General features: G+C 33.1%; 1 protein-coding gene and 1 long non-coding RNA gene across 2 annotated transcripts in view; both read right to left on the reverse strand.

Moving 5' to 3' along the window:
- Window positions 1-26,793, reverse strand: part of LOC149478278 (protein madd-4-like) — a 273,451-nt gene that overhangs the window by 54,493 nt on the left and 192,165 nt on the right. The window contains exons 5-8 of the mRNA XM_089709471.1: window positions 22,491-22,589; window positions 8,982-9,125; window positions 3,639-3,821; window positions 2,155-2,271 (exon numbers count right to left, since the gene is read on the reverse strand). Of these exons, the coding sequence (XP_089565597.1) occupies window positions 2,155-2,271; window positions 3,639-3,821; window positions 8,982-9,125; window positions 22,491-22,589 (543 nt within the window). The remainder of the gene's footprint in view (window positions 1-2,154; window positions 2,272-3,638; window positions 3,822-8,981; window positions 9,126-22,490; window positions 22,590-26,793) is intronic.
- LOC149478280 (uncharacterized) lies at window positions 25,872-26,300 on the reverse strand. The gene is made up of 2 exons (XR_016317401.1): window positions 26,062-26,300; window positions 25,872-25,968 (listed from the first exon to the last, which is right to left on the reverse strand). It is a non-coding gene; the product is annotated as an uncharacterized LOC149478280 (long non-coding RNA).

Below are 26,793 nucleotides of genomic sequence, written 5' to 3' on the forward strand. Positions count from 1 at the left end.
AGGTATGTTTCTTTCTTCTATCGTTGTTTTCCCATTACAATGCAGATTTTCCAAATGCTTCATCGCGATACGTGCAGCGGAACGCAGGTGAGTCGTTACAAGAAAGTGATTTTCTATGGGCGTGTTGTTTTCCAAAAAAATCTATAAACGGTTGAAATAAAAGAGTAATTTTGGACGCTCTTTCGATTGTAGTACTTAATTTTATTTTTGAGTGATGAGTTAACTAGCCATTTAATTTAAGTAAAGAGTAAGCAATAACAATATTCTATTTTTTTAATATGTTGCGTGTTCACTTTTTACATTAAAGTAGGTATTTATTTGAATTATTTTAACAATAGTAATTTGTCACATAAATAACTAAACGATTAATAAGAGTAATCCTCTTACATTGGCAAAGAGGCCAGTAACTTTTATTCCCAGGTCAAATGACATAAATTTATTTGCAGTCTGCGTTTCAAATATATTTTATTTAAAACGAATTTACGTTACACAAACAAAGCATAAAACTATTCAAATGAAGGCGTACAACAACTCGAAAGATCTCAACTTTAGATCTCTTTAAGTTTTCTAACAAAAGTGATCGGACCCGTGTCAAAGGTAAATCTTTATTCGCTTTTGTTTTCCTTTACTAAACCCTGACATAACTTTTAAGATAATACAAGGGATTTTGAACATTTCATTCTATGTGATGTGTATATTATGTCATGTGATGTAGGCTAAAACATGTGGAAGTTTATATAAGAACTAGATACACATAATAATAACGTGTAATAATGAAAAACCTATACCTAAACCTATATCTTGTACTTAACTATACTGTGTTGCTGCTGATATGCGGTCGTGACGATAAATCCTATCCCTATTATGAATGATTATTGGATACAAAGTCTGAACTCTGAAACTGCGAGTATTGTTTAATTATTTTTGAATTTATTCCGTTGGTTCATTTATAAACCCATTTCGGTTTTTAGTAAATGATAAACGAGTAAAACAAATACGTTTTTAATACCTTTTACAGTCCGTATTTTATGCGACAAGGATTTTTTGTGAAAAGTTACATCAGAATTGGCTTTAACAACTATTTTTAGCATTAAATCTGTGTAAAACAGACCACATAGATAAATATTATTCTTTTCATTAAGAATATTTACTGAAAAATTCCACGCTCATCATTAAAAAGAAAATATGCGTAGGCGTGATCAATTTTATATGAACATAACGGGTTTGATAAAATATTCAAGGGCCATATCGGAAGTTATTCGAGAGGGTTGCGATGTTTATTTCCCGGGTGCTGGTAAACACTGCGTTTTGTCGTAAACAAGGGTAATTTTAGTGTATGGGCGTGTCCCAAATATTCCTAGCTCTTGAGGCGTAGTGTGGATTTAACGATTGCTATGTTGTGGTTATACGTTTGTTAAACTTGATGTGGTTTGTGATCTTGGGTGGAAGGTTTTTAGGTTGGATTCGCTTGTGTTCTTTCTTCTATGTATTGAAAAAAAATGGTTGTCTGTAAAGTCGGTTTACTGACGATAGTTGAACGTGACAACGGCCGATTGTGCTTCTTTATCGCTCGTTCCGCGCTCTCGCTTGCACTTCAAGCCTTACATGGAACGCCTCAGAGCGAGGTAACGCCGCATGAGTCAGGCTCTATCGAATTATAAGACGTTGTCACGTCAAAAATATTTCGATAATTTAACAGATATGGATACCGTAGAACCAAACGTGACACCATGATTCCAATATATTGGAAATTATTCAATATGGCTTATAACGCTGAATGTTAAAAATATAAGAATAATTGCCATAGAGAACAGCTTGCATTAATTCACAGCCTATTGCAAGAATTGAAATAGGTAATGGGATGACGAGGTAACGCAATCAGCACGCGAACGAAACCACGGTTGTTTCCAAATGTGGTTTTGCTTATTTTTAAAAATAGGTTAATATTTTCTTATCGATTTCATCCATATCTCTGAAACTTGGTTCATTAAAGAATTACACTCTATAGGTATTTTAATATATAATATTAACATAATACATATATAGGCTGGTTTCCATCATATCAAAATTTCCAATACCATGTTTTACCAACACAAGATTTTTTATTCATATTCCTTCATAGCGATTACCCATAGGCTCCACCTCGCTACATACCTGACATCTTCCATCAATGCACATATCCAAGCTCCCTGGTCTGCAGCGTGTCCCATCAGACACCCTGGGTGCCAGTACAGCCACCACGACGCGGTCTTCATCATCCAAGGTCACGGTCTGGAGATAAGAGAATATTAATAATAAATTCGCGTAAGTAATGATAGAATTAAACGTAAGACCTAATACGTGTTAAAACCGTTATGTTTTTAAGTAATATCTAATACTGTTACTGAAATATTAACATGAAAGTGAACAGATATAGAATAACGTAGAGAATTATGAAAGCACAATTAAAAAGCAAATTAAAAAGCTTAATATTTATCAGTGATATGTAGTACTATATAATGTTTCGTTCAATTAGGCCTGAGGCTTTTGATATTTAAAATATAAGCTTTATATAAATTACAAATGTTATGTCTTTTTATAATATAAACGAACGTTGTTTTTAATACGAATAAGTAATACCTATATTAATCAGAAACGTTACTAAGAATTACATTAAGATATTAAAGTTCATAGAAAAACTTGAAAGTAATTTATGAAATTTCATCTACAAAATTACATTAACCATCATAAAAAAAATTAAAGTACGGACTGTATGAAAAGGTTTTAAATATAAATTTCATTTTTAAATATCTGTTCAATGGAACCCAGCCAAGGCAGTTATAATCATGATTATTTATATTAAAATTTACCAGAGATGTACTACCTCGTTACTTCGAAATTTCTAGAAAGGGAATTTCGTTAAAATGTAAGAATAAATATTTGAATAGAAAGCGTCTCGTTAAGAAAGGTGCTTGTCTCGAATTTTATCTAATTAACTGAAACATAATCGAGTCAGATGTTGTCGTTTCATTTTTAACCTTGTTTGTGTCAATTAAGGTTCTTGTTTGCGTGACAAATTTATTGGTTATATACGAATTCTGCGACTTCTTGGCGTATGGCAAACTATTAGCTGTTTATTTGGATTTTGAAATTAGTGTTGGAAATGCTTAATAATTTACAACGATAATTTTAATGTTTAACAAACATAATTAATAGGAGCCTCACGCAAGGACAATTTTGTTTAATTTATAAATAGTAAGCGTTACGTAAATTGTGTCTATTCTGTATCTTAAAATACACATTAATTAATGTCGTATACACACCGATGCCTAGATAATTAAAACACCATTTAAATGAAGGATAGGCAATTTCAGAGCATTTGTGACGAAGTCGGTCATGAACGCTGCAATGCTGTTATTTGCCTGGTCAAAATAGCCATTTGAAATAACGGAAAACGCAGTAAAGACAAATTTTGGTTCATCATTAGAAACAAAATTTCAAATTCATCATCTATGCATATATTCCTATGGTGGAGTTAAAACACAACCCGCTACGAAATTTCTTGGATAGGATATTATAACACTTTTTAATTTACAAGTTATTTTTACGATATAATTATAATTTATTTCCAAAGAGAAGAATATAGATTATTTGCTTACCGGTTCAGGCTTCAAGCCAGAATGCTGCGGTGTGCCCCTGCACGTCAAAGCACACGGTTCTGCGTCATCTCTATGAGCTCGCCAGTGAAACAACTCGCCACCATATGGAGTGCTGTCGTGGGCACTGCACTGCTGTTCTCTCCAGATGTCCTCCTCAAGGAGGGATACGTTTGCGCGACAAGGCTGTGAAAGAATATAGAAGTATAGGACAAGGCTGTAAAATAAGTTAGGTATGATTTGGAAAGTAGGTGAGAAAAATAATTGTTGTTTATAATAATATGATGATTAGTTTAATTTCGAAAGTTTGTTAAGCTATTGCATAGCTTCTATCGCGGGCCTTGAGTGCGGGGACTGAATCCAGAAATTCCGTAACGAAAAAACCTCACGCTCCCCACTCCGACGGGCACGGAGGTGTGGCTTGAAGGCATAGCATGCCTTCACCGTTTTACCGCCGCAGTCCCCGAGTGCCACACGTCTTTTTTTTGGGTTAATCAAATGAAATAATATTGACTGTATAGATTTGACAAGTGTTTTAATTTTATCTGAGTGCAGTACAAAGTCTGTTTTGCAGATGAGGTTTAAACAAACTCATCTGCTAAATTATTAAGTAAGATAATACGTATATATAAGACTTTTCTTCAATATGTTTTATTTCCAATGCGATAAATTGATACTGACCGCTTTGTGAAAACAGAAGAATTAGAGAGAGAGCCAGGATATATAAATAATATCATAGTATATTTAAACAATATCCATCTCATTCCATTCAACAATCTCAAAGGCTTAATGTTGGTTGGTTAACTAATAGATTAAACCAGTAACACTTACTCGGCTTACGAATAAAACCCCGGTCTACTGAATTACATCAGGGATTAACTGGATCAAAACGCTTTGAAATCGAGAACCTGCTTTTTGGTCGTGTCAAACTGTGCCACATATTATGGAGTTCGAAGTTCCTGATTATGATGTAGATATGAAATAGATTTTTGTCAGTTTCACTCTCTTGGGGTTTACTATTTGTAAGTTAAGGCTATATAAAGGGCAGTATTGAAAAAAGGGTAAGTATCAGAAATATTACTAGTAGAAATGATGACATTTTTAATGATGTGAAAAATTTGCGAATTTCTAAAATAAAGTCATTCACAATTATGAGAAAGATAAAATACATAATATAATTTAATAAACACGAAGCTTCATATCTTAATAAATAAATAAGAGCAGTCACAATTCCGTCTGAATTCATTCTTCCGCGATGGGAGTAGCTACGTCACATTCGTCACAGTAAAGAGTATTGTTCAAAGTCCATTTGCATAGAGAAATCCAGAAATAAAATAGCGTAGCTCGTTGAAGAAACAAAGCATGCGCCAATCAGATTTAAAAGCGTCAGCAGTCAATAAAGTGGGGGCAAATAACATTTCTTATTGTCATTCATTCGGCGTTGGAGCCTCCCCGACCCCACTTCTCCCAAAAAGCAGGGGCTATATGACGCTGTTTTTTTGGTTATTTTATTAAATATTTAGGATATGTTTTGTTGAAAGTGTATTTTAAGGCGAACTGGTGTTGTATGGTTACGGGAATGCGCGTAAATAGCTGAACCGATTTTCCTATTTATTTATTTGTTGTATTTGTTCATAAAAGGATCCTGTGAAAGAAAAACTTATGATATATGCAACTAATGTAATAATAAGAAAATACGGAACTCTACAACTATTTAAAAACATAGCCCTAGATTTTTCTTGATTTAAAACATGAATATTTTATTCATCTTCAATAATATAATAATTATGCACATAATTATAATAATAAAGTATCGCCATATAGCCCTAGCTAAATAGCCTTCATCGTGCCTCACTAGGGAATTCTCACCGATTAAACTCAAAAGTAGCATATACTTTTTGTACTTTAAGAGCTTTATGCTGCGATTTGGCTTATTTTAATAACTGGCTCCTCGTTTTAATATTACACTCGGACTTTCTGGAATATTTTCAAGGACTATTTAATGTTAAATGACTCGACTTACATTACATGCAGTGAAGAGTATATTTTCAGAAAATATTATAATATTATTACATTGCTTCGTAACGCGCAAGAATAGAGTTTCTTTATGGTTCTTTTCTCATAGATAATGCAAATTAATATCAACTATACAGGGTGTCCCAAAAAGTAGTGATGAACGGAAGCTGGGAGGTAGAGGACCTAGAGGGCTATCCGAATCACCCCCATGTATGTTATGCGATTTTTCGTATTTTCGGAGTTATGACGTTTTTTTCGATTTTTCACCTATCGCCGAGTACGATGATATTTTCAGTCATGGTGACGTCAATTATTGCGGAAGATGTTTGATTTTTTTTGTGTGCTAAGCTGAAAGATAGGCCAATTCAGTATGGTAACATTAACTATCGTTAGATCTTTGAATGGAATAAAAAAAAGAATTAAATGCCAAGAAAGATAAAATTACCCAGTATGTTCACCACTTCAAGGGTCCGTAAAAAAATAAAATCACATAAAAAAAGTTTTCCATTTGGCTTTTAAAAACTTGCTCTATCTATCAGGTAGCTACCCTGAAAATTTCATTTTATTATTCAGAAGGCTTCAATCGAAAAATTGAAATCAAAATGTGGTAAGTGCAAAAATTGAATTAACATGATGATTAATAAAAACAATTTAAAACCAATAACAAGGTGTTTAATTACCAGAAATTTTTAAATGACCTCGCTGTTGCTCAGTGCAAGTGCGACATCACCGTAAAAAGTTATCTTTTAAATGTCTGAATACCCTTTTATCATTTTTAATGCTTTCTTCTGCTACTACGAATTTCCGGGTTATTTCTTCCAAATTGTGGCAGTCTCTCGTCTTTGTAGTATCCCCACGGAAAAAATCAATAGGGTTTATGTCCGGGGACCGTGGAGGCCAGGCTAAAGGGCAAAGATACCCTGAAAGATGGATTGGTCGTTGCAGCCTGCGCATGCGCCGGTGACGCCTGCCTTAAAGCCTGGCCTCCACGGTCCCTCGACCTAAACCCCATTGATTTGTTTCAATGGGGATACTAAAAAGACCTCGGCTACTTGAGAGAATGCCACAATTTGGACGAAATAACCCGGAAATTCATAGTAGCAGAAGAAACCATTAAAAATTATAAAAGGGCATTCCGACATTTAAAAGACAACTTTTTACGGTGATGTCGCACTTGCATTGAGCAACAGCGGCGTTATTTTAAAAATTTCTGGTAATTAAACACCTATTTATTGCTTTTAATTTGGTCTTAATGATCATCATGTTAATAAAATTTTTACACTTACCACATTTAGATTTCAATTTTTCGATTGAAGCCTTCTGAATAATAAAATGAAATTTTTAGGGTAGCTACCTGATAGATAGAGCAAGTTTTTAAAAGCCAAATGGAAAACTTTTTTTATGTGATTTAATTTTTTTATGGGCCCTTGAAGTTGTGAACATACTGAGTAATTTTATCTTTCTTGGCATTTAATTCTTTTTTTTATTCCATTCGAAGATCTAACGATAGTAAATGTTACCATACTGAATTGGCCTATCTTTCAGCTTAGCACACAAAAAAAATCAAGCATCTAGCGCAATAATTCACGTCACCATAAATAAAAATCTCATCGTACTCAACGATAGATGAAAAATTGAAAAAAATGTCATATCTCCGAAAATACGAAAAATCGCATAACATACATGGGGGTTATTCGGATAGCCCTCTAGGTCCTCTACCTCCCAGATTCCGTTCATCACTACTTTTTGGGACACCCTGTATAACTATACTAACATTAGCTGCCTTCAAAGCAGAGGTCGTGGGTTCGATTGTTTGCTCTGTGTCAGGGTTGTAATTATCTATATAAGTATTATTTAAAATTATATATGTATGTTTATCAGCCATCTGGTTTTCATAACACAAGCGAAAGCTTAGTATGGGATCAGATCGTGCCATGTATGAAAATTGTCCTGTCCTGAAATATTAGCTGAACCACGCAACTGTATCTGCTCAAAAAATTACAACTGTGCCCATTTTTACCGCGTTTTTCAAAGATATTGTATTGGATATGATATTGCCTATATAGCCTGTAATTTGCCAGCTTTAATAGCCAAACTAAAATCAATACAATGAACGAAAACTACGACACAGAGAATAATGGACCAATAGCGAAGTTGGCCACTTCAGGAATAATTTAATGTAAACTTCTAGTGCATAGGAAAATAGGCTTTGCTTCGTATAATTAGATGGCCTATTATAGCCCGCTCTAATAATTCAAATGAGAGTTATACTGTGTGATGAAAGTTTTTAACGTAGGTAGGCATAATATTTGCGCGTTTGTAGATTGAATTATGTATTTTATTGCATGTGTTAACGAGCAACAAATAACTTTAAAGTGTTTTCAATGACCCGAATGTAAAAGTTAATTGTAATGATTTCAGGATTCAATTTCTTTTTCTACATATTTTGGCCAATCCAGAATTCATAAAAAGTACTTGCGACCTAATTAAGCTCATTTTTGATGTCACAATGAAAAAAATAAATGAGTGAAATGACGAAAACAACTGAAGATAATAGTATCTGATAATAAAACACCGATTTATATAAGGAATCATTATTATTAATAGACATAAAAATATATAGACAGGTCAGAGGTAAAAATAATATAGTGTATAAAAATATTAAGCAACTAATAAATTTCTAATTGCAACCAAAGGTAATGAATCATGAATTTTATGAGAGCACTAACTTTTGTGCTTCAGCGAAACCAGACGTTAATAAATTTAGAAATATCGTGCCAATGTTTCTAATTAATATTGGCTTTGTTATTGGAGAGGATAAAGTATTTATAAGGACAATTTTTATTATTATTAACATTACTTTTAATAATGGATCATGAAGAACTTGATACTGTAGATTCGCGACTGTAGCCTTTGAAACCAGCCAAGGTTAATGTTTATGAATTTGTCATACAAACTTTATTAAGCTTTCTATGTAAATTATAGAGAAGAAGAATTATTTTTTTGATTTGAGTCGTGGGTGGCCTAGCGCTTAGTCTACGCTACGACAAAGCAAACGCGCTTTCAGTTCACCTTACGAATTTTTATGCTTTCTTTTCTTCTTCTACTAGCTGTGTCACGTGTATGCACTTGCACATGAATACGGGCAGAATCAATTATTTATATGGCTCATAATATTCTATCTGACCAGTACTATTTTCGTGAAACCGAGACAAGCATCCATGTCACGAACTTTCGCGTTAAAAATGTATTTGTAAGTGTTCTATGTATTATTTTCTTATTTAAATCCTTAATATGTAAAGCTTTTTATCCTGTTTCATTGTATCTCACCTGCATATTACATATCTTGTACCGCACGGGCTCCCCCCTACAGCCTACGGGGGAGGAACACGTCCGCAGCTGCCGAGACACTCCACCATCACAGGTCCTGGAGCAGAGTGACCATTCGCTCCATTGCGACCAGCCTGCTCGATCCTGGAAGGTTATAGGGAGTGAGTATGATGAAGGAGTTACTAGCATTCTAGTCAAAGGAAATTTACTTGGGATTGACATGTTTCATTGCGAAGAGTAGCCTATGATATTCGTTCCTTCTAATTATCTCCACAATAATACTACGAACATCGATCCGTTGCGATGTTAAAGAAGGACAAACAAACATACTTTCGCATTTTGAAGTCTTGTAGTTTGAGGTCTATTCTATAGTGCAAATGTTTAAAGTAACCATTTGGAAAGAAAGATGATTTAAACATTTTTAAAACTTGGGAGAGGCATACACATAATATATTGTATAATCCAATGCAGATTTTCCCTTTTGCGTTGAAGACTATTATATAATTTTCCATAAAAAAGAGACCTAAATAGCCTTATATAGGTGTAGGTAACAGCTCCATTTCTCTGTCATATTTGCCAGTTTATGAATACAAAAATTAAAATATGAATAAGCTGTTATTATAATTTCAGAACTTTTAATCACCAGCTAAATACTTTCCCAAATCGTTACCAAAACAATAAACAATAGAACGAAATATAACAAGAGCTTTCCGCTTACAAAATGTTGTACTTCACTCACCTAGATAAAATTATCTACATTGTCTGAAATCTGGGCTAATCTAGCGTTACTCAGGAGTTGGCTGGCTCCCAAAAGATACTGTTTATTATAAAATAACTTGTGAAAGAGCTTTAATTATGTAATGATTTTGATTTCCCTGATTATCCAAGTGTATTGGGTGTTTTGGGTTAAAGTACTGGTGTTTTTAAGTACTATCCAGACAATGCTCAATTAGTGTATTGAGAAGCTTCATTTATCTTTTTTATCCAATTTTTATTATATATTTTGATACTAGAGTTAATGTGCTTTCTATTTAGCATGTCATATCATTGCTGAAACATTTTTAGGTATACATTGTAGAACTCATTCATGGTTAACATATCTTTGGCAAGAAATTCTAATCAACATGTGTTGCTATAAATATATGACCATCACTATAAGCACTTTAATGGTACGCTTACTATAGCGGCCTTTTAAATACATTATTGAAAATGGTCACTATGTGAAATTATTAGGGACTAGCTGTTGCCCGCGACTTCGTCCGCGATTCGGTCGTTTTTCGTCATTCGTCGTTTAAAAAAAATACGTGACACTTTATTTTTGAATGTTCTTAATTGTCTCTTATAAAATTTAACTACATTAAAATTGAATACTCTGATAAGAAAATCTTAAAATCATCGAAAATCATAGACATCGAATATCTGAGGAAAACATGAATGAATGTGATTTAAATTCTACATTTCTTAGTAATTAAAATAATAATCTAAATTAAATGTAGATTAACAGTTTGAGCGCACCATTATAGAATATGTACCTAAGTAATAAATTACGTTAGTTTACATAGTAACTTTACTAAAAACACGATGACTTTCTTTCGCGCTCGGTACCACAAACTAAACATGTTTGTGGTACGTGGCCCGCGTCACTTTACCCCCCACGAGTTCCCCTCCGTTGCTATGCGAAAATACATTCGTCGCCATACTGTAGGAAAAATTGTAATACTGCGGCCTGGGCGTTATAACACGCTCAGGGAATTCCTGAGTGCTGATAGACTTCCGTCTATCGGAATTTATACCAATTTTATATTAATATCACCATCTTGAGGAAAAGCTTCTAATGTCGATTTAAAACGCATATATACGGATTAACCTGATGAATTAACATGTTCTAAAATTGTGAAATGAGTTCAGTTTTAAATTCGAGAAATATTGATTTCTTGTATTCGATTATTCGTCGTAGTCGAAAACAAAATATATTTAAAGAAACTTAGGTTGGCCTTCAGGCAAAAGGGATCCTATCAAATGATAAACTTGACCTTGTATCTTAAAAGTAAGAATGAAAGGAGCATCTGATAATTGTTGAGCACCAAAGGATCATTTAAAACGCAATACTATAAGAGCTAATATTGTCTAAGAACTGTTTAGATTGCACATGTTCCTCTAAAACTTAAAAGTAGTGATTTCAAAGGTTCCGGCGTATCTTCAAACGAAAGCCGACTCCTTACTCCACTTTAAAGCATTACAAAAAGAACATACTACGTTAATATCGCCTATACAGAAGATGATCTGTAATCAATTGTGAGGTTATAAGCAAACCCACTTTTATATTATTTTGTCGGACCACACCACCGAATTTGTAGATTGATCTTCTATGTTTACCTCTAAGTCATTAAGACTAAGTATGTCGAAATCTGTCTGCAATAAGACGGGCCTCTCGCTATTCGTCCGTTTAAAGAGACCAATAGTTTCAATTCTTAATCTTTCATTAAACAAACTTATTAATCGTTCTTGTCTCAAATAATGGTAATATTCGCGTCCCTACTCTAGTCATTGCTTATGCTCATGTTCATCTTCGAGAGATCGAATAATATTATGGTGCACCCTATTATTTGTCAAACGGTCTTCATATTGAGTAAAAGTTTCAGAATTCTCGAGATAAAATATGACGATCGTGATCAGCTGTGAGACGTAATTCCCTCTCAGTGAGGGTTTCGGTCTCACGGGATAGTACAATATGCCATTTGCGATCAGCTGTGAGACGTTATATATACCCTCAGTAAAGGTTTCGGTCTCACAGGATAGTACATGCCGTTCGCGGTCAGCTGTGAGCCGCAATTCTCGTTGTGAAGCGGTTTCAGGTTCGGCATAACACATGTTGTTTTCGGTCAATAGTAAGCCTCTTATCTCTAACGATCCTTGAGAACTCTTATTTCTCATTTTCTTAACTTTGCTCGAATTTCGATATATAAAGATTTTTTAGGTGGCACTGATGCGGGTGAATAAAAATTAAAACGGACTAAGAGTGTTATAATCTCAATCATCATCATCAATACATATAATAAAATTGTGGAAAAGTGATGTCTGTACAATTAAAATATGTAGAAAAAAATTAGCAGGTGTTATTATTATCGAGAAATCGAGAGAAACCATTTTTTTCTCTTAAAAGCTCCCCCCCCTCCCACTTCCCGAACTCCGATTGACCGTAATTTATTTTTCCTTACATTTTTATCATATCCTTTTCTAATGGGTTTCATCCTACTGCGATTTTTTTTTGTTTCAAAAATTATCTACCCTGGTGTATAGGTAAATTTTCCACATAAAATGTCCTTTAAATTATGTCGTATTATATTTTTAACCCCCGACGCAAAAAGACTGGTGTTATGTGTTTGACCGCTATGTATTTCTGTGTGTGTGTGTGTGTCTGTCTATGGCACCGTAGCTGGCTAACAGGTAAACCGAATTAGATGCGGTTTTTTTTGTTAGGCAGAATATTTTCCGACGCTGGTTCTTAGATAAAGTGTATCAAAATTGGTTCATCCACTTATTATACCTACATAGGGGTAAAAGTGGGAATGAAAAAAATGAAAGTTATAATTTATTTTTAAAGATCGTCGGGAAGTGTATGAAATTATTTATTCCTTTTTCTATACACTTTTCTTCGTCTAAACGGTTTAGTTACGTGCTCTCTCTCTCTTCAGCCTTTAGTTACGTGCGTGAGACAGGAAAGATCTAATTTGGATTTGTTTCTGGATTTGATAAAAACTGAGTATCGATTAAGCTGATCAGTGGCTACTGGCTACACCATAGATTATTAAAAACATCCGTTTAAGAAAGGAAGGAAATAGAATTTGCTCCTCTCCCCCCCCCTGGTTCCTAAAAAATAATATGACATAATTTAAAAGAAATTTTACGTAGAATTAGTTAGGCATTACTTTTTTGATTTTCGATATTATATACTAATCATAATTTTTAATTACAATATGTAGTAGCTATTTGGTATAGGTTAGGTATTTCATTTCTTGATTTTCTTTAATAATTTGGTACGTAAGTTTTTTAGCTCAGTTTAGTAAGAAATTTTAATAACAATTCTTTTAATTATTTATGGTAGTACAACAGTACAGTATGGTTGTACGTATTTACTCAATAATTGTATGTTAAGTAGTAATTCAGCATGGGCGTAGCCACGGTGGGGCTGGGTGGGGCGCTTACCCTGGCTTTGATCTGGTAGGTACTAATTGTGAAGGGGAGTGGGCGTGGGCGTGGGATTGGGACTGAACGTGGCATATGGCGTGGGAGTGCGAGTGGGCGCGGGAGTGGGAGCATGAAAATAAAAATGATTTTTTATTGTTGCCCCACCCTGAGCCCATGGTCATAGGTCCCATAGTCACTATTCCACGCGAACGAAGTCGCGGGGACAGCTAGTAGACAAATATAATCAGAAAGCTTTGAACTCCTAAGCTCAACCATAAAAGATAGACATTTATGATGTCGGGAGATATTTTTTATATAATATGGAGAACATTTCTTTCATACTTGATTTCTGTGTAGCTTTAACCATTAAGATACACGCATTAAGAACGCACACGCGACGAAAGCTTAAAAATGGAGTTGCTGCTCTGCTCACGAATATGAAAAATAATTGTACCAAGTTTCGTTTAAATCCGTCGAGTAGTTTTTGTTTCTATAACGGTTATACAGACAGACAGACGGACAAACATTTTTGACGTCGATGTCGATCTCTAATCACCTCGTGATAGTTATTTAGGAAATATATTTCATGTGCAGAATTGACCTCTACAGATTTAATATAAGTAGGTATACATATATTTAGATTCCAATTTCCATGTAACGTTAAATTCGACTATATAATAACTAACAGACAACGCAGGTTACTCTCGTTTCCGTAAGTTGAGGCGGCTACATATTCGGTCCTAATAACATGACTTTTTGTGAACGAAACGACAGCGCGGTTTAATTCGATGGCAACACCATCAGAAAAAAGGAAATATTTTTAACGTTGAAAAAATATTATGATTTACACTATTAATACTATTTTAACATTAACACAAAATATAAGACTGTGAGTGTGTAAAAATAAATCCAGCTAGTTTCACATCACACTTATGTTTATAATTAGGTATACGACATGAAAATATATTAATTACCAAGCAATAATCATACAGATAAATACTGAACAAAAGTATTAACAGTCAAAGTATATTTTTACTAACAACATGTAAATGATGAAGGAATAATAATTATCAACGAACTAACCTTTTTGTATTAGAGTCCCGCCTCGTGATCGAATTATTAAAACACGAAGATTTTTAAAAATGTAACCAATGAACACAATCAATTTTAGATTAACTGTAATGGTGTCTAGTTTGACTTAAAATAATATACATCTACCCTCACTTTTAAAAATGTAGTATATTCACACGAATTATATAAGCGCACCTTATAGGGAAGGGAAGATTTATTATGGGTTAAAGAGTTAAATAAATAAATAACATAATTATATTTAAATTATTAATTTTTAACATTGTGTTCAGTAGTGTTAACATGTAAATTGATTTGATTTTTACGAAATCTCATAGATGGCGCTGAATCAAATTTGTCTTTATAGTACTAAGATTCATTAAACAGTTTCTCTGCCCAAATTACGTAAATGACGTAGTTTTTATAGTGTAAAGCTAGATAATAGCATGGCTTACTCAAAAACAACATTTAAACATGAGTCTTTAGATTGTACGCTGTCGTAGTACACGGAATACGTAAGAAAAGTAAAGGTTCACAGCTCCTCCCCCGGAGGTGATAGCATGATAATATGTTTAAAAAAACCTCACATGACCTGTTAGTAATATTCATGCAAAATTTGAAGTCAATCTATGCAGTACTTTTCGAGATTAGCTCGGACAAACATACAGACAAACAGACAAACAGACAAACAGACAAACAGACAAACAGACAAAAATTCTAAAAACTATATTTTTGGCTTCTATATCGATTATAGATCATGGATTATGTATTCTTTTAAAAAAATATTCAATGTACAGTTTTGACTTTCCTACGATTTTATTATATGTATAGATCACCGCAAGTGCGTTAAAAGTTGTTTTATATATACTAATATTATAAAGAGGTAATAGTTGTTTTGATGTGAACAGAGGTCATAATAATTGGACTTTAGAAGATTTTAATAGAGCCTATCATATTGAGTAGATACATACTTGATTAGAAATAAGGTTGGTGTGAACATTTGAGACTCAATTAAGTCAAATAGGAAAGCTATTTCTATTGCTATTCATAGCTTTGCAAGATTTTCGTCAATTTCGTGTAAAAAGTAACAATATCATTTGTATCAATTTTAATCGAATCCTACGCCTGTATTTTCTGGAAAAATATAGCAACTTTATTTCCTTAATATGAACTAAGCATCAAAATTTCAGATATTTATATTTTGAACGATGTAAGATTTTTGTCACGTATTCGTTTTGCATGTTACTGACCAGAATAACAATTATTCTTACAAAATAAACTGTATTGTAAAGCATTTACAGCTTTATTGTTTTGTGTTAAGGTAACTTTTGGTTTGGAAACAAGTTGGGATATTATGTAGATGTGTAATGTATGGGCTGAAATATGGTTCAGGGATAGCATCTATTTATCGCCATTTAAGCGACTTTCTTGGGGCGAAATTATAATAGGTTTTCGTACATATTTTATTTTTATAATCCAGTTTATTGTAACATATTTCATATTAGTTTGTATGTTCCTAGTTGAGGCGATCGTCGTGTCTAATTTGTTTTTGTATTTATGTATTGTTTCGAAATAAACGATTTTTATTTTTAATTTTTTTATTTTTTATTTCATATTAATAGTGGACAATCGTTTTTAGCGCAGTAATAATTGTCTTGGAATCTATACTAATATTATAAAGCTGAAAAGTTTATTTGTTTGTACGCTCAGGAACTACTGGTCCAATTTGAAAAATTGTTTCAGTGTTACATAGCCCATTTATCGAGGAAGTCTATAGGCTATATATCATCACGCTAAGACAAACAGGAGCGGAGCCACGCGGGTGAAACCGCGGGGCGCAGCTAGTATTGCATAGAAGAGTGTCTGTATTTATTTGTATGCAGATTAAAAATGGTAATATACTATTGAAATTGTATCAACTTTGCTTATCAGAGATATTCTTCCTCTCTTACCGTTATCTTATTATCCGTCGAAGATGTTTCTAAAGTATATATTTAAATGAATTTTCCACGATCATTCAGCTTGACGTCTCAAAGTGATGTACGGAACAAAACAGTAATTTATAAGCCAGATTTATCTCAAACGTTACGGAATCTAAAACGCTTGATGCAATTTACATAAGCACACGGAGAATGGAAAAATCGAGAGAAATTAACTTCCAGTGTTGTGACTGATGTTTGGTTTGTATCGATTGAGTATGGTAAAATGTATCGTATTGTGGTTGTGTTGAGTTCAAATTTGTTTGTATTCAAATACATGGATTTGAGAATGTAGATACTATTTGGAATCGATTGTATTGGGTTCAACTACATTCAGTAATGTATAGTAATTGTGACGCAAATATGATTTTTATAAATTTTACAAGAACATTATAACATTTTTCATTATACTTTATTCGTACATATATTATATTAACATTCTGTGACACAAATAGACTTGAATATATTTTTATATTAATTTGGCGAGGACAGCATTTTCAAAAAGGAATAAGCGGAGTAAAGCAATGTAGATTTAACAAGTTTTTAATTAATTTCTATTAAAAAAAACTCATGCGGATTATACTTTAACATAACATGTCCAGTATGTTTCAATTACTTACAAAAATGTATCTGTAGAACTTTATCGACATTTTTACGTTTTTATCGATATTACATTTATCGACCCATAAACAACACTATCACTCGAGGGGAATGTTCAGTCTGATGTTATCCAATTACTGTGCTTTTCATTTTGCTTTATTATTTTTAAATGTCGTCTTTTCCGACTTTTGACTCGGAACTGTTGACTTGTTTTGTCATTCAGTTATTTAATCTTGTTGATGTTGTTTTGTTGGATTTTGTGTATTACAACATATTTTTAAATATTTACATAGCTTAGATAGGTATAACTTGTAGAAATTTATGAGAAACAACAGCAGATCTTATCAATTGTGTTCCACGATCTTACGTCTGTATGAATACGATTTACAATATTAAAGAAATTGGCTAAATTGGACTTCTTCCAGTGTTTTGAAGCGAGGCTAATTCTGCTCTTGATGTCAGGGACTCAGCGAATACAGTAGCCACAACTGTAGCTAAGAATTCCAAATAAAGATAGTTATGAATATAGAAACAATTATACTTTCTAAATAAATAAGTTGAATTAAATTTGATTGTTACTTATATTATTCAAATTTGTGTGTTTCCAAGCAGACAGTATTATACAAACTAATTTTTCACCAGCACCTGAGCGCTGTTACAGTAAAATATATTACAGTACCTTACAAATACAATGTAATTAGAATTTAAAACTCTTTAAACGGGCAATTAGTTGCACACTCCACAGAACTCAGTCAAAAACTGGGCGCTACGTTTCCGTCACTTAACCTCCTTGCTATTTCTATACAATGTACCTACATAACTACATATATTTTTGTACATTTCTACAGTAAAAATAGTAAACAATGTGTTTTACAGAAACTATGTTAGAATGCTTTCAATTTATTACCGAAAGGGGCATGTACACAATTTTATCACCTACCTTAATTACCGTGGTACATATTTACGTTCTCCGGGATAAAATATAGGCCAATACGGATTCGGAAGAATCCCTCTAAGTAATGGTAAAAGAAATTTTGAAATCGGTCCAGTAGTTTTTGAGCCTATTCAAAATACAAAGGTTTCCTCTTTATAATATTAGTATAGATGAAAAGGACAAAATCATAAATATACGACTCTACATTCCGTAGCACGTATTGCAATAAACTTATTCGGAAAATCTGCATTGCAATTCAAAAACAAAGTTATTTTTACGATCGAGATTCGGAGGGACTCTAAATACATACTATAATATAACCCATTGAGTAGTAATCCAAAGATATTTCTATGGTTACCGCAAGCTCATCGCGGTTTATAGGTTCATTATATTTATGATATTATTATAGTGTAGATGTAACAAAACATTTCATTATTGTCAAAAGGATAACAGCTAAATAGATAATTATTATAATCACGTTCTAAATGTTGTATTTTATACTTATAAAACAAAGCTTACAACTTAAGTTTGTATTTCTAAAGAAAATTTACTTTTCTTGTGACTATTTAGAACAATCGAATGAAGCTTTGAGTTTAGCTATCTCTAGTTGAGATAAGTACATAACTATATCTTTAAGATTCCTAAAAACACAATTTAAATCGGTTTTTCCATTTTAGACGTATTAAGGGTAACACACACAGTAAACTTGTAAACTGTACCAAAAATGAAACCATAAAAGTACATAAAGTTATATTAAATCATAGTTCCAGCATTCCCGTTAAAATTCTATCCACTGAATAAATTTTCACAGTCGAAAATCTCGGAGAAAGCGTTCCAAATACATTCATTTTTACATTTTTAAGTTCAACAAAAGCGGGCAACAATATAATGAATAGGTTGTAATTTTTGTTTGTGTATTTTTACTGTCGCCACGTTATGTTGGGTACGAGCACAGATGATAAAATACTGAAGGTACCTACGTACGTGGTTATGTCTTTGGTTCCAAATGCTTTCATATTTTTTACTGTTATGGCAACTCTTACAGGATATGAATACGATTTTTCTAACACGTAGGTGTAATAAATTATTACTAATTGGTATTGAATCTGTATTTTTGATTAAAGATTTAGAATTAAAAGGATCGATATGAGATTGTAGCTTTTGCAATTAGTTGAATTTTATTACCTTATTTTGGTTTTAGTGGCAATTATCAGGATATTATTATTGTTAAATTATTTTGTTCATCGGGAGCTTTTTGTTGAATTTTAGTATAATCTATACTAATATTATAAAGCTGAAAAGTTTGTTTGTTTGAACGCGATAATCTCAGGAACTACTAGTCCGATTTGAAAAATTCTTTCAGTGTTAGATAGCCCATTTATCGAGGAAGGCTATAAGATATATATCATGACGCTAAGACCAACAAGAGCGGAGTAATACTGGTAAAACCGCGGGGCACAGCTAGTTATAAATATAAACCCATTAACAAGAGCATAACAATAATTTTAATAAACCTTTTAAGAGCACAATACACAACGTTTTCTCTATATATATGTTTCCAGGCTTTTAAAAAATATGTTTCCTGAAATTTCCATATCATACTGCTTTCTGTTTGATGCGACACTCAAAGGTGTAATGGCGTCCTAATTAATATTTAATTAGAGCATTTAATTTGTAAGCTCGCTTCACATCATTCCATTGAAATTATGTAAGAGTACTTTTTAAAATATATAATAAGTTTTAAAATAGAAGAACTTGTTATCCGTCTCTAAATATGCAATAATATTAATAAACTAATCTGCTGTTTTCTTTTGAAGTTTATAAAATTCTGATTAATAAACATTAAATTTGTAAACTAATATGACATCGTTTTCTTCTCTTTGAATACTTAGTTTTCGAGAGTATACTTTTTATATCTTTTATTACTAAAGCAGCCCGTGGCTTCACTTGTTTAGCCGGGTAAACACTAAACAGTCTTTATCCTATTATAGAGTTTAAATTTAATGTTTGTATTCAATAGTAATAAAAATTCCTAAAACTTTCACATTTATACTATCTACGAATAAATAATTGATTCATGGCGCTTATATTATTTGCAGTATTAATAGAGAAATAGTATTAATTAACCAGTATAAACCTAAATTTGACCGCCTCCTTGGTACAGTGACCGTGAGCGTAAAACCAAGGGGTCCTGGGTTCGATTCCCGGTGGAGACGAATAAATAAAAATGTCTCGGTCTGGCAGGACACAGAAGGCTCACCTACTTGTCTCTAAACAAAATTGATCAGTGAAACAGATGGATGCATAATGCATCTGCCCCTTACCCCACTTGGGGACACGGAACTTCACTTTACTTTTTCATAAACCTAAATACAATAAATAATCTATACAAAATTAAACACTACTATAAATACACAAAAGAAAACCTTATTACCGTATTGACCATAAACGGCCGACGCAACATGTAACCGATTTCAGCCTGTACAAAAACTTCACCATTCCTCATATTTGTCCTACATTCCTTAACAACTGCTTTTATTTCCGCTAAAATGTATTGTTTCGAAGCTGAATGTTATTTTTATAAAAATTCTTATGAACGACGTTGCTTTACCGAGGATGAATAAGTCTTAAGGCGGGATCTTGTTTCTCTTTCGTTGTTTAATCATGGATGTAGAGACAAGATTTTTACTGTTTTATATTTTATATTATATTATTAATGTTGTCTCTTGTAAATAAGATGAAAATATAAGATAATGTGAGATATTTAGGTCGAATGTAGATATAATATTTATGAAAGATACAATTTTTTGTCTTGTTGTTGTGTTGATCTTTAATTTTCATGAAATTTGTATAATATAATCATTTTCTAATGTTTACGTTTTTGGATATGTAGAGTATGTAGTAGACATGTATGTAACTGTACTATATGCTGATAACGATGTGTGTTTATCTGTCTCTTTACGATAAACTCAAAAACTACTATACCGATTTAAATTCTGTTCTCCACTATCCATTCATCAGTGTATAATTTGCTAAGTATTAGTCAATGCGGGCAAACCCGCGGGCGGATCGCTAGTTAATTATAAAGCAAGTCATCCCTAAATGTAACGTCACAGTAAGTACCGAATGAAGATAAACAAGCCTCCACATTATCGCGACGCGCCAACCGGGGGTAAAAATAGACTGCGCTTAGTTTGAATTTACAATCAGTGTAGCCGGCAAAGGGTTTGTTGTGGTGCTGGTTATAAGCTGATAGCGGTTTTAAAGAGTCTATATATATTCGTATAAATGGTGTGTAGTAAATGCTTGGAAATCATACTTGTTAAAGATAAATCGTTTGAGTTCTAGTAATCCAGTGAATAGGGCCTATACCATGATATGTTCCGGAGAAGCTTTTAATCGTCTCTTGTTAATGAATAATATTATAAAGAAATGTCGAAGTATTTTTTTAGACAACCAGATTATCCCAACAGGCAACAAGCAAAAACGTTTGTTAAGCTGCCTTTGCTACTATTATAATATTTAATTTTGTTCCCCACTTAAATTTCGAGTAAGTACTCAAACTGCTGTCGCTTATGCCTTACACAGTCCCTCACAAACTCAAGTTACAGTGACATATGCAAATTTCAACGCCCATGCGCTACCGAGTTTAATTTATCAACCTCCCACTGTTTTTATTTGTTTAACGGCTTCAAATAGCACTTAATCAAGTCAAAGTTCAACAGGAATAAGTGATCAACGTATGTAAGTAATTTTGAAAGACTTTGACGTTGGGTTAATCTTAATATATATAAATCTCGTGTCACAATGTTTGTCCTCAATGGACTCCTAAGCCACTTAACCGATTATAATAAAATTCACACACCATGTGCAGTTCGATCCAACTTGAGAGATAGGATAGTTTAAACATGTAGGTACCACGGGCGAAGCCGGGGCGGACCGCTAGTAATAATATAGTAGCTCTAAGAGATGGTACAATGGTTTTGAGAGAAACATTTAGTAGTGAAAGTGATACAAATAAAGTCAAATCAAATGTTTTGAAGAACGATGTATAAAATTAAATTAAAGAGGAATAGAAAATAAAAACAACAAAAACAAATAAAAATAAAACGTTTATTTTGCCAAATAAATTATATCAAATATAACGACGAAACCGGCGGCTGTATTTCCTCAAGGGTAGGTTATTATGGCTTGAACCCTTATAGGAGGCTCGTGTCCTTGCAGTGGGAACGTATATGGGCTGATGATGATGTTGATGAACGGTACCTGCGCGTTAAAATGGCTTGAACCCTCGTAGGCTCCTGTATCGTTCAATAACATGCAACTGTATTTATATGCAATTATCTAGTAATTAAAATTATTCCGAACGTAACATAACCTTGCCAATCCCTTTTCTAATATTATAAATAAAAAAGTAGGTACCGTATGTTTGTTTGTCTTCCTTTCACGCCGGAGCGATTTTATAATATGATTTTTTTATCAGAGACAGTTAGTAGGGTAGAGATTGTAAAGATATATTTTTTACCGAGATGAAATATCGTATTCCCATAGCAAGTGTAATGGGAGTTGGGCGAGTAGAGGCAATCACGATAGTGTAGAGGGCCTAAATGTCTATGATCAGCCGTTATTATAGATGTTTATTCATAATCCCCGTAGTGGCGGCAAACATCGACGATCATTTGTTGGCCCAACACTCGATTGTGAAGAGCATAAAGCCGCTTTATTATAACAAATACTCACTTTTCCATGGTGTGTGGTGTTGTCGTGGTATGTGTCAGCCAATTCGGGGTCCTCAGTAGATATGTCGTGGCCATGTCGGTGTGCGCAGCGACCGGGTATCTGGAAGAGAATAGTTAGTTAGAGAGGTCGTTTAGGGGGTGTTATTTAAATGATTGATGAGGTTAAACACCGTGACCGATTTTACGATAAAATATAGGAACGTCACGGTTCATTTACATCAAACGAACATAGAGCTAGAGTTAGTGAAAGAGCATTCTTTCATGTTCTTTTAGTGTAAACGAAAACTCGTATTCAGTATTGTTCAGTGTTAGAACATTGCATAGAATCTTTTCGAACGCACTAAGAACAACGGAAGATTGCTCTACGCCTGTTTACCGTAAAAAAATTAACATAGTGGGGTTAGAATGAGCATTCGCTCGTTTGATGTAAATGCACCGCCACATAAATGCTATAAGTCATTAAAAATTAAAAAAAATATGAGTGTTAATTTTATTCTGTAGACTTAATTAATTTTAAAAAGCTTTTCATTTATGTGCTCAATGTTAAAAGCCATTCATTAATTTAAAAAACAGAGTATACTTTTTAATAATAAGACATTCTAAAAGGTCACATTTTGTTATTGTACAACGTAATAATACAAATAATTCATTTTGCACTTAATGTGGAAAATATACTTTCAAATAAATAGGTATGTTCAATTTTCAACACTTTAAATAGATCGATGCGAAATCTATTGATGAGAAATATCTGTAGTAAACCAAGTACAGGTATAAATAAACATAGTCCTTACAATATCGAGTAAACATTTAGCTAGCCACAAATAGCGGAGCCTAATGTACCCTATATAATGTACGAAAATTCATTGGTTCGGATAATGTTCTGTCCGCGGCCACTCTGAGTTCACTGATAAGATGATAAATTTGTTAGAAGTAAAGTAGCTTGGGTACTTAAAATTATCCTATAATTATTATATGGTAATTTTGTTAAGCTAATCATTTATTAAATTAAATTCTATTTAATCTGTGAGTAATATTTTTGTAAACTTCTGAGAAAATATAAGCCATTCTTACCCCAAATAAAGTAAATTAAATCCCAGAATTTAGTCATATTTTAGATATCTTTGGCATCATTGATCAGACGTATGACCTTACAATATCCCTGATATTATATGAATGTGTAAAAACGAAGGACGTATTTTTACTTTATTTTTAGAGTTGATTTTAAGAATATTTAATACAAATTTCTAATCAAAATCTTTGCAAACATCAGTAGTATGAGGTTATTAAAGTAGTAACGTATTAAAAGTTGTTAGCTCTAGGAAATTTAACTAGCCATGTAATATTAATGAACCAGTGCTTTCTGAGAACTTTCGTATGAGTGGACTTGCGGTACCCGATGTGGTTTCCTTAAGACGGGTCAGACTTCTATATAATATAGGCATATAGGTCTGGTAGATATAACGTTGGTTAGTAATAGTTATGTATAATGTATCTCCCTGGTACAGTGGTTAAGAGAAGAATCAGTTCTAGGGGTCCTAGGTTCGATACCCGGTGCAGATCACTTACTTGTCCTTAAAGAAAATCGAGCAGTGAAACACATGTATAGGTACATAATACATCTGTACCTACCGGTAATTTAAATGATTATGATTTTGTGTGTAATGTTTAACTGAAATGTGTGTAATAATGTACTGAACCGATTTTAAAAGAGATAAAGTACCTAATATTATTCGTGAGTGATATAATAGGCTATAGGTATTTTTGTTTTTATCCCGGGCGGGGTCGTGATGAGTAGATTGCTGTTTTTAAAAAGTTAAATATTAAATTACATACGTTGGTAAGTTATTAGTACGTGTATCCCCGTTTATCACCGTTCCCGCAAGAATTTCGGGAAATCCTTTCTTAGCGGATGCCTACGTCCTAACATCTGCCTGCATGCCAAATTTCAGCCCGATACGTCCAGTGGTTTGGGCTGTGCGTTGATAGATCTCTATATCAGTCACCTTTGAGTTTTATATACATTAATATATATATTAATACATTAATATATAGATTCACTAATTTTCTCTTTCAGTTCCGTTTACTGGAATATAATGAAGATTTAAATGAAAACTTGCCTTAGCATGGTTAGTTTAAACCACATTTAGTTCAGTATAAAAATCATAATTTATTATATCATTTATATTCAATAAATGACCCAGAACTATTTTTAAATGACCTGGAAAAATGTATCCCAGTTGACAAACTGGAAATCAACTCAAAAGCTTGTGCATTAATCAAACGAAACTGTATTTATCCAAACTTTTTCAGTAAATATTGAATTATCGAATTTGCATTTTCAGCCGTATTAAAAACGTATAATCACTTAAATTTCAATATTTGCGAAGAGCTCTCGATTACATACAGCTGTTCGTGAATACCTACAGATGTTCAAAAGCTGTTTTTTACCTTTCAAAGTAGCATTAAAATTTATTTATTATTAATACCCATGTTTCTCTTTCAGCTCGCTTGTTTATTCTGTGTTAATTAATGAATATAATCAGCTGCTAATGCATTTTTTAATTACATTTTCTTTATAATTTTGTATCATTTTAACTACTGTTTTCACTTGATTATTATAGATTATAGCAAATATTCTTTGACGTGACAACGTCTTATGTGTATAATTCGATAGAGCCGCCTGAACGCACGAAAAAACATGACTCATGCGGCGCTACCTCGCTCTGAGGCGTTCCAGACTTGAAGTGCAAGCGAGAGCGCGGAACGAGCGACAAAGAAGCACAATCGGACTTTGTCACGTTCAACTACCGTCAGTAAACCGACTTTACAGACAACCAATTTTTTTCAAGTACCTACAAAAGATATTAAGAGAGAGTATTTAGATTTGTATAAAGATTTGAAACGTTTTGTATCTTTTGACTTATTTTAGCGAACCTTGTACAGTGCCACAAACTTATCTGACCCGGTGGCAAAAACTGGAACTACGTGCCGCCATTTTGAAATGTCACATTTTCACCATTGAGATAATATTAATAATGGAGTAGACACCACGAACAAAATCTGTGCGCCAAGATGGCGGCGCGGGGCGCGCGAATGACGGCTAGACAGTCATAGATTATGCGATGTCACTGACTCACCGCTATAGAGGCGACACTTTGTTTCTTTCTGTCTATTTTATTGGGTGCCACTCCTTACATGCACGTTGACTTGAAATTTTCTTTGTACTTACTTAATATTTATTTTAGATATAAACTGACTTTACTACGCGGGGCTAACAATATCTGGCATATAATATAGGATGAGGAGGTTCAATCAGGGCTATGGGAAGTTTCATTCCTTACAAATTGAGCCTTTTTTAGAAAAAAAATAAAAGCCGTGTAAAAATTGTGTTTATTTATATTTAGTTCATCATCCTCAGAACATGTTCCCGGCTCAGAAATTGCTTGTATTGTTCCAGTACTATTGTAGCACACCTTCGGCTAAAATAAATATAATAATAATAATGTTAGTGATGGCTAAAATAATATTTTATTTGTTATACAAATCCGTAAAATTTTATTATTATTACTAACATCAATACAAGGAACAGCAGACTTCTTTAGAATACGCCTTCCCGCTTTTGTGGTATATTTATCCTCATCGCGAAAATGCAATGAACAGACGTAAGTTCTATCGGATGGTAACCAGGTTTCTTCACTGCGGTTGTTTTGGACAAATTTTACCCATTTTTCCCTTTCTTCACGGCCCAGACATGGAAACCTTGAATAGAAAAAATATTAATCTCTGAACTAGCGGTCCGCCCCGGCTTCGCCCGTGGTTCATATTTCGCAATAAAAAGTAGCCTATGTTTTTTCTCAGGGTCTAAAGATTGTCTGTGCCAAATTTCATCAAAATCGGTCCAATAGTTTATGAGCCTATTTATTACAATCAAACAAACAAACAAAGTTTTCCTCTTTATAATATTAGTGCAGATAAATAAATAATAATTCAATTATACGTTCAAGTCAGTAGCTTATACAATATCAATTAAAATTGATTAAAATCAATTAACAAAAAAAAAAATTGGTGATTAAGTAAGTAATTGATTTTCATATTTCATGATTTCACCTTTTTTCAATTAACAACCAGTCTATGCTTTTCTAAATATGTAAAATTATTATTTTATACTATAAAAATATACGCCAGCAAATATTACTAACAACACTTATTTCATGCCCAATGTCATATCTTAAATTTTTAATCTATGACAAATGACGCAAAATGTCGCCCGCCAAAAATTTTGTTCTAACCATTGAGATAATATT

The sequence above is a fragment of the Colias philodice genome, chromosome 22 (genome assembly GCF_061535455.1).
Source record: "Colias philodice isolate Cphi_HAF_F1 chromosome 22, ilColPhil1 Martin Lab GWU primary, whole genome shotgun sequence".
Taxonomy (NCBI): Eukaryota; Metazoa; Arthropoda; class Insecta; order Lepidoptera; family Pieridae; genus Colias; species Colias philodice.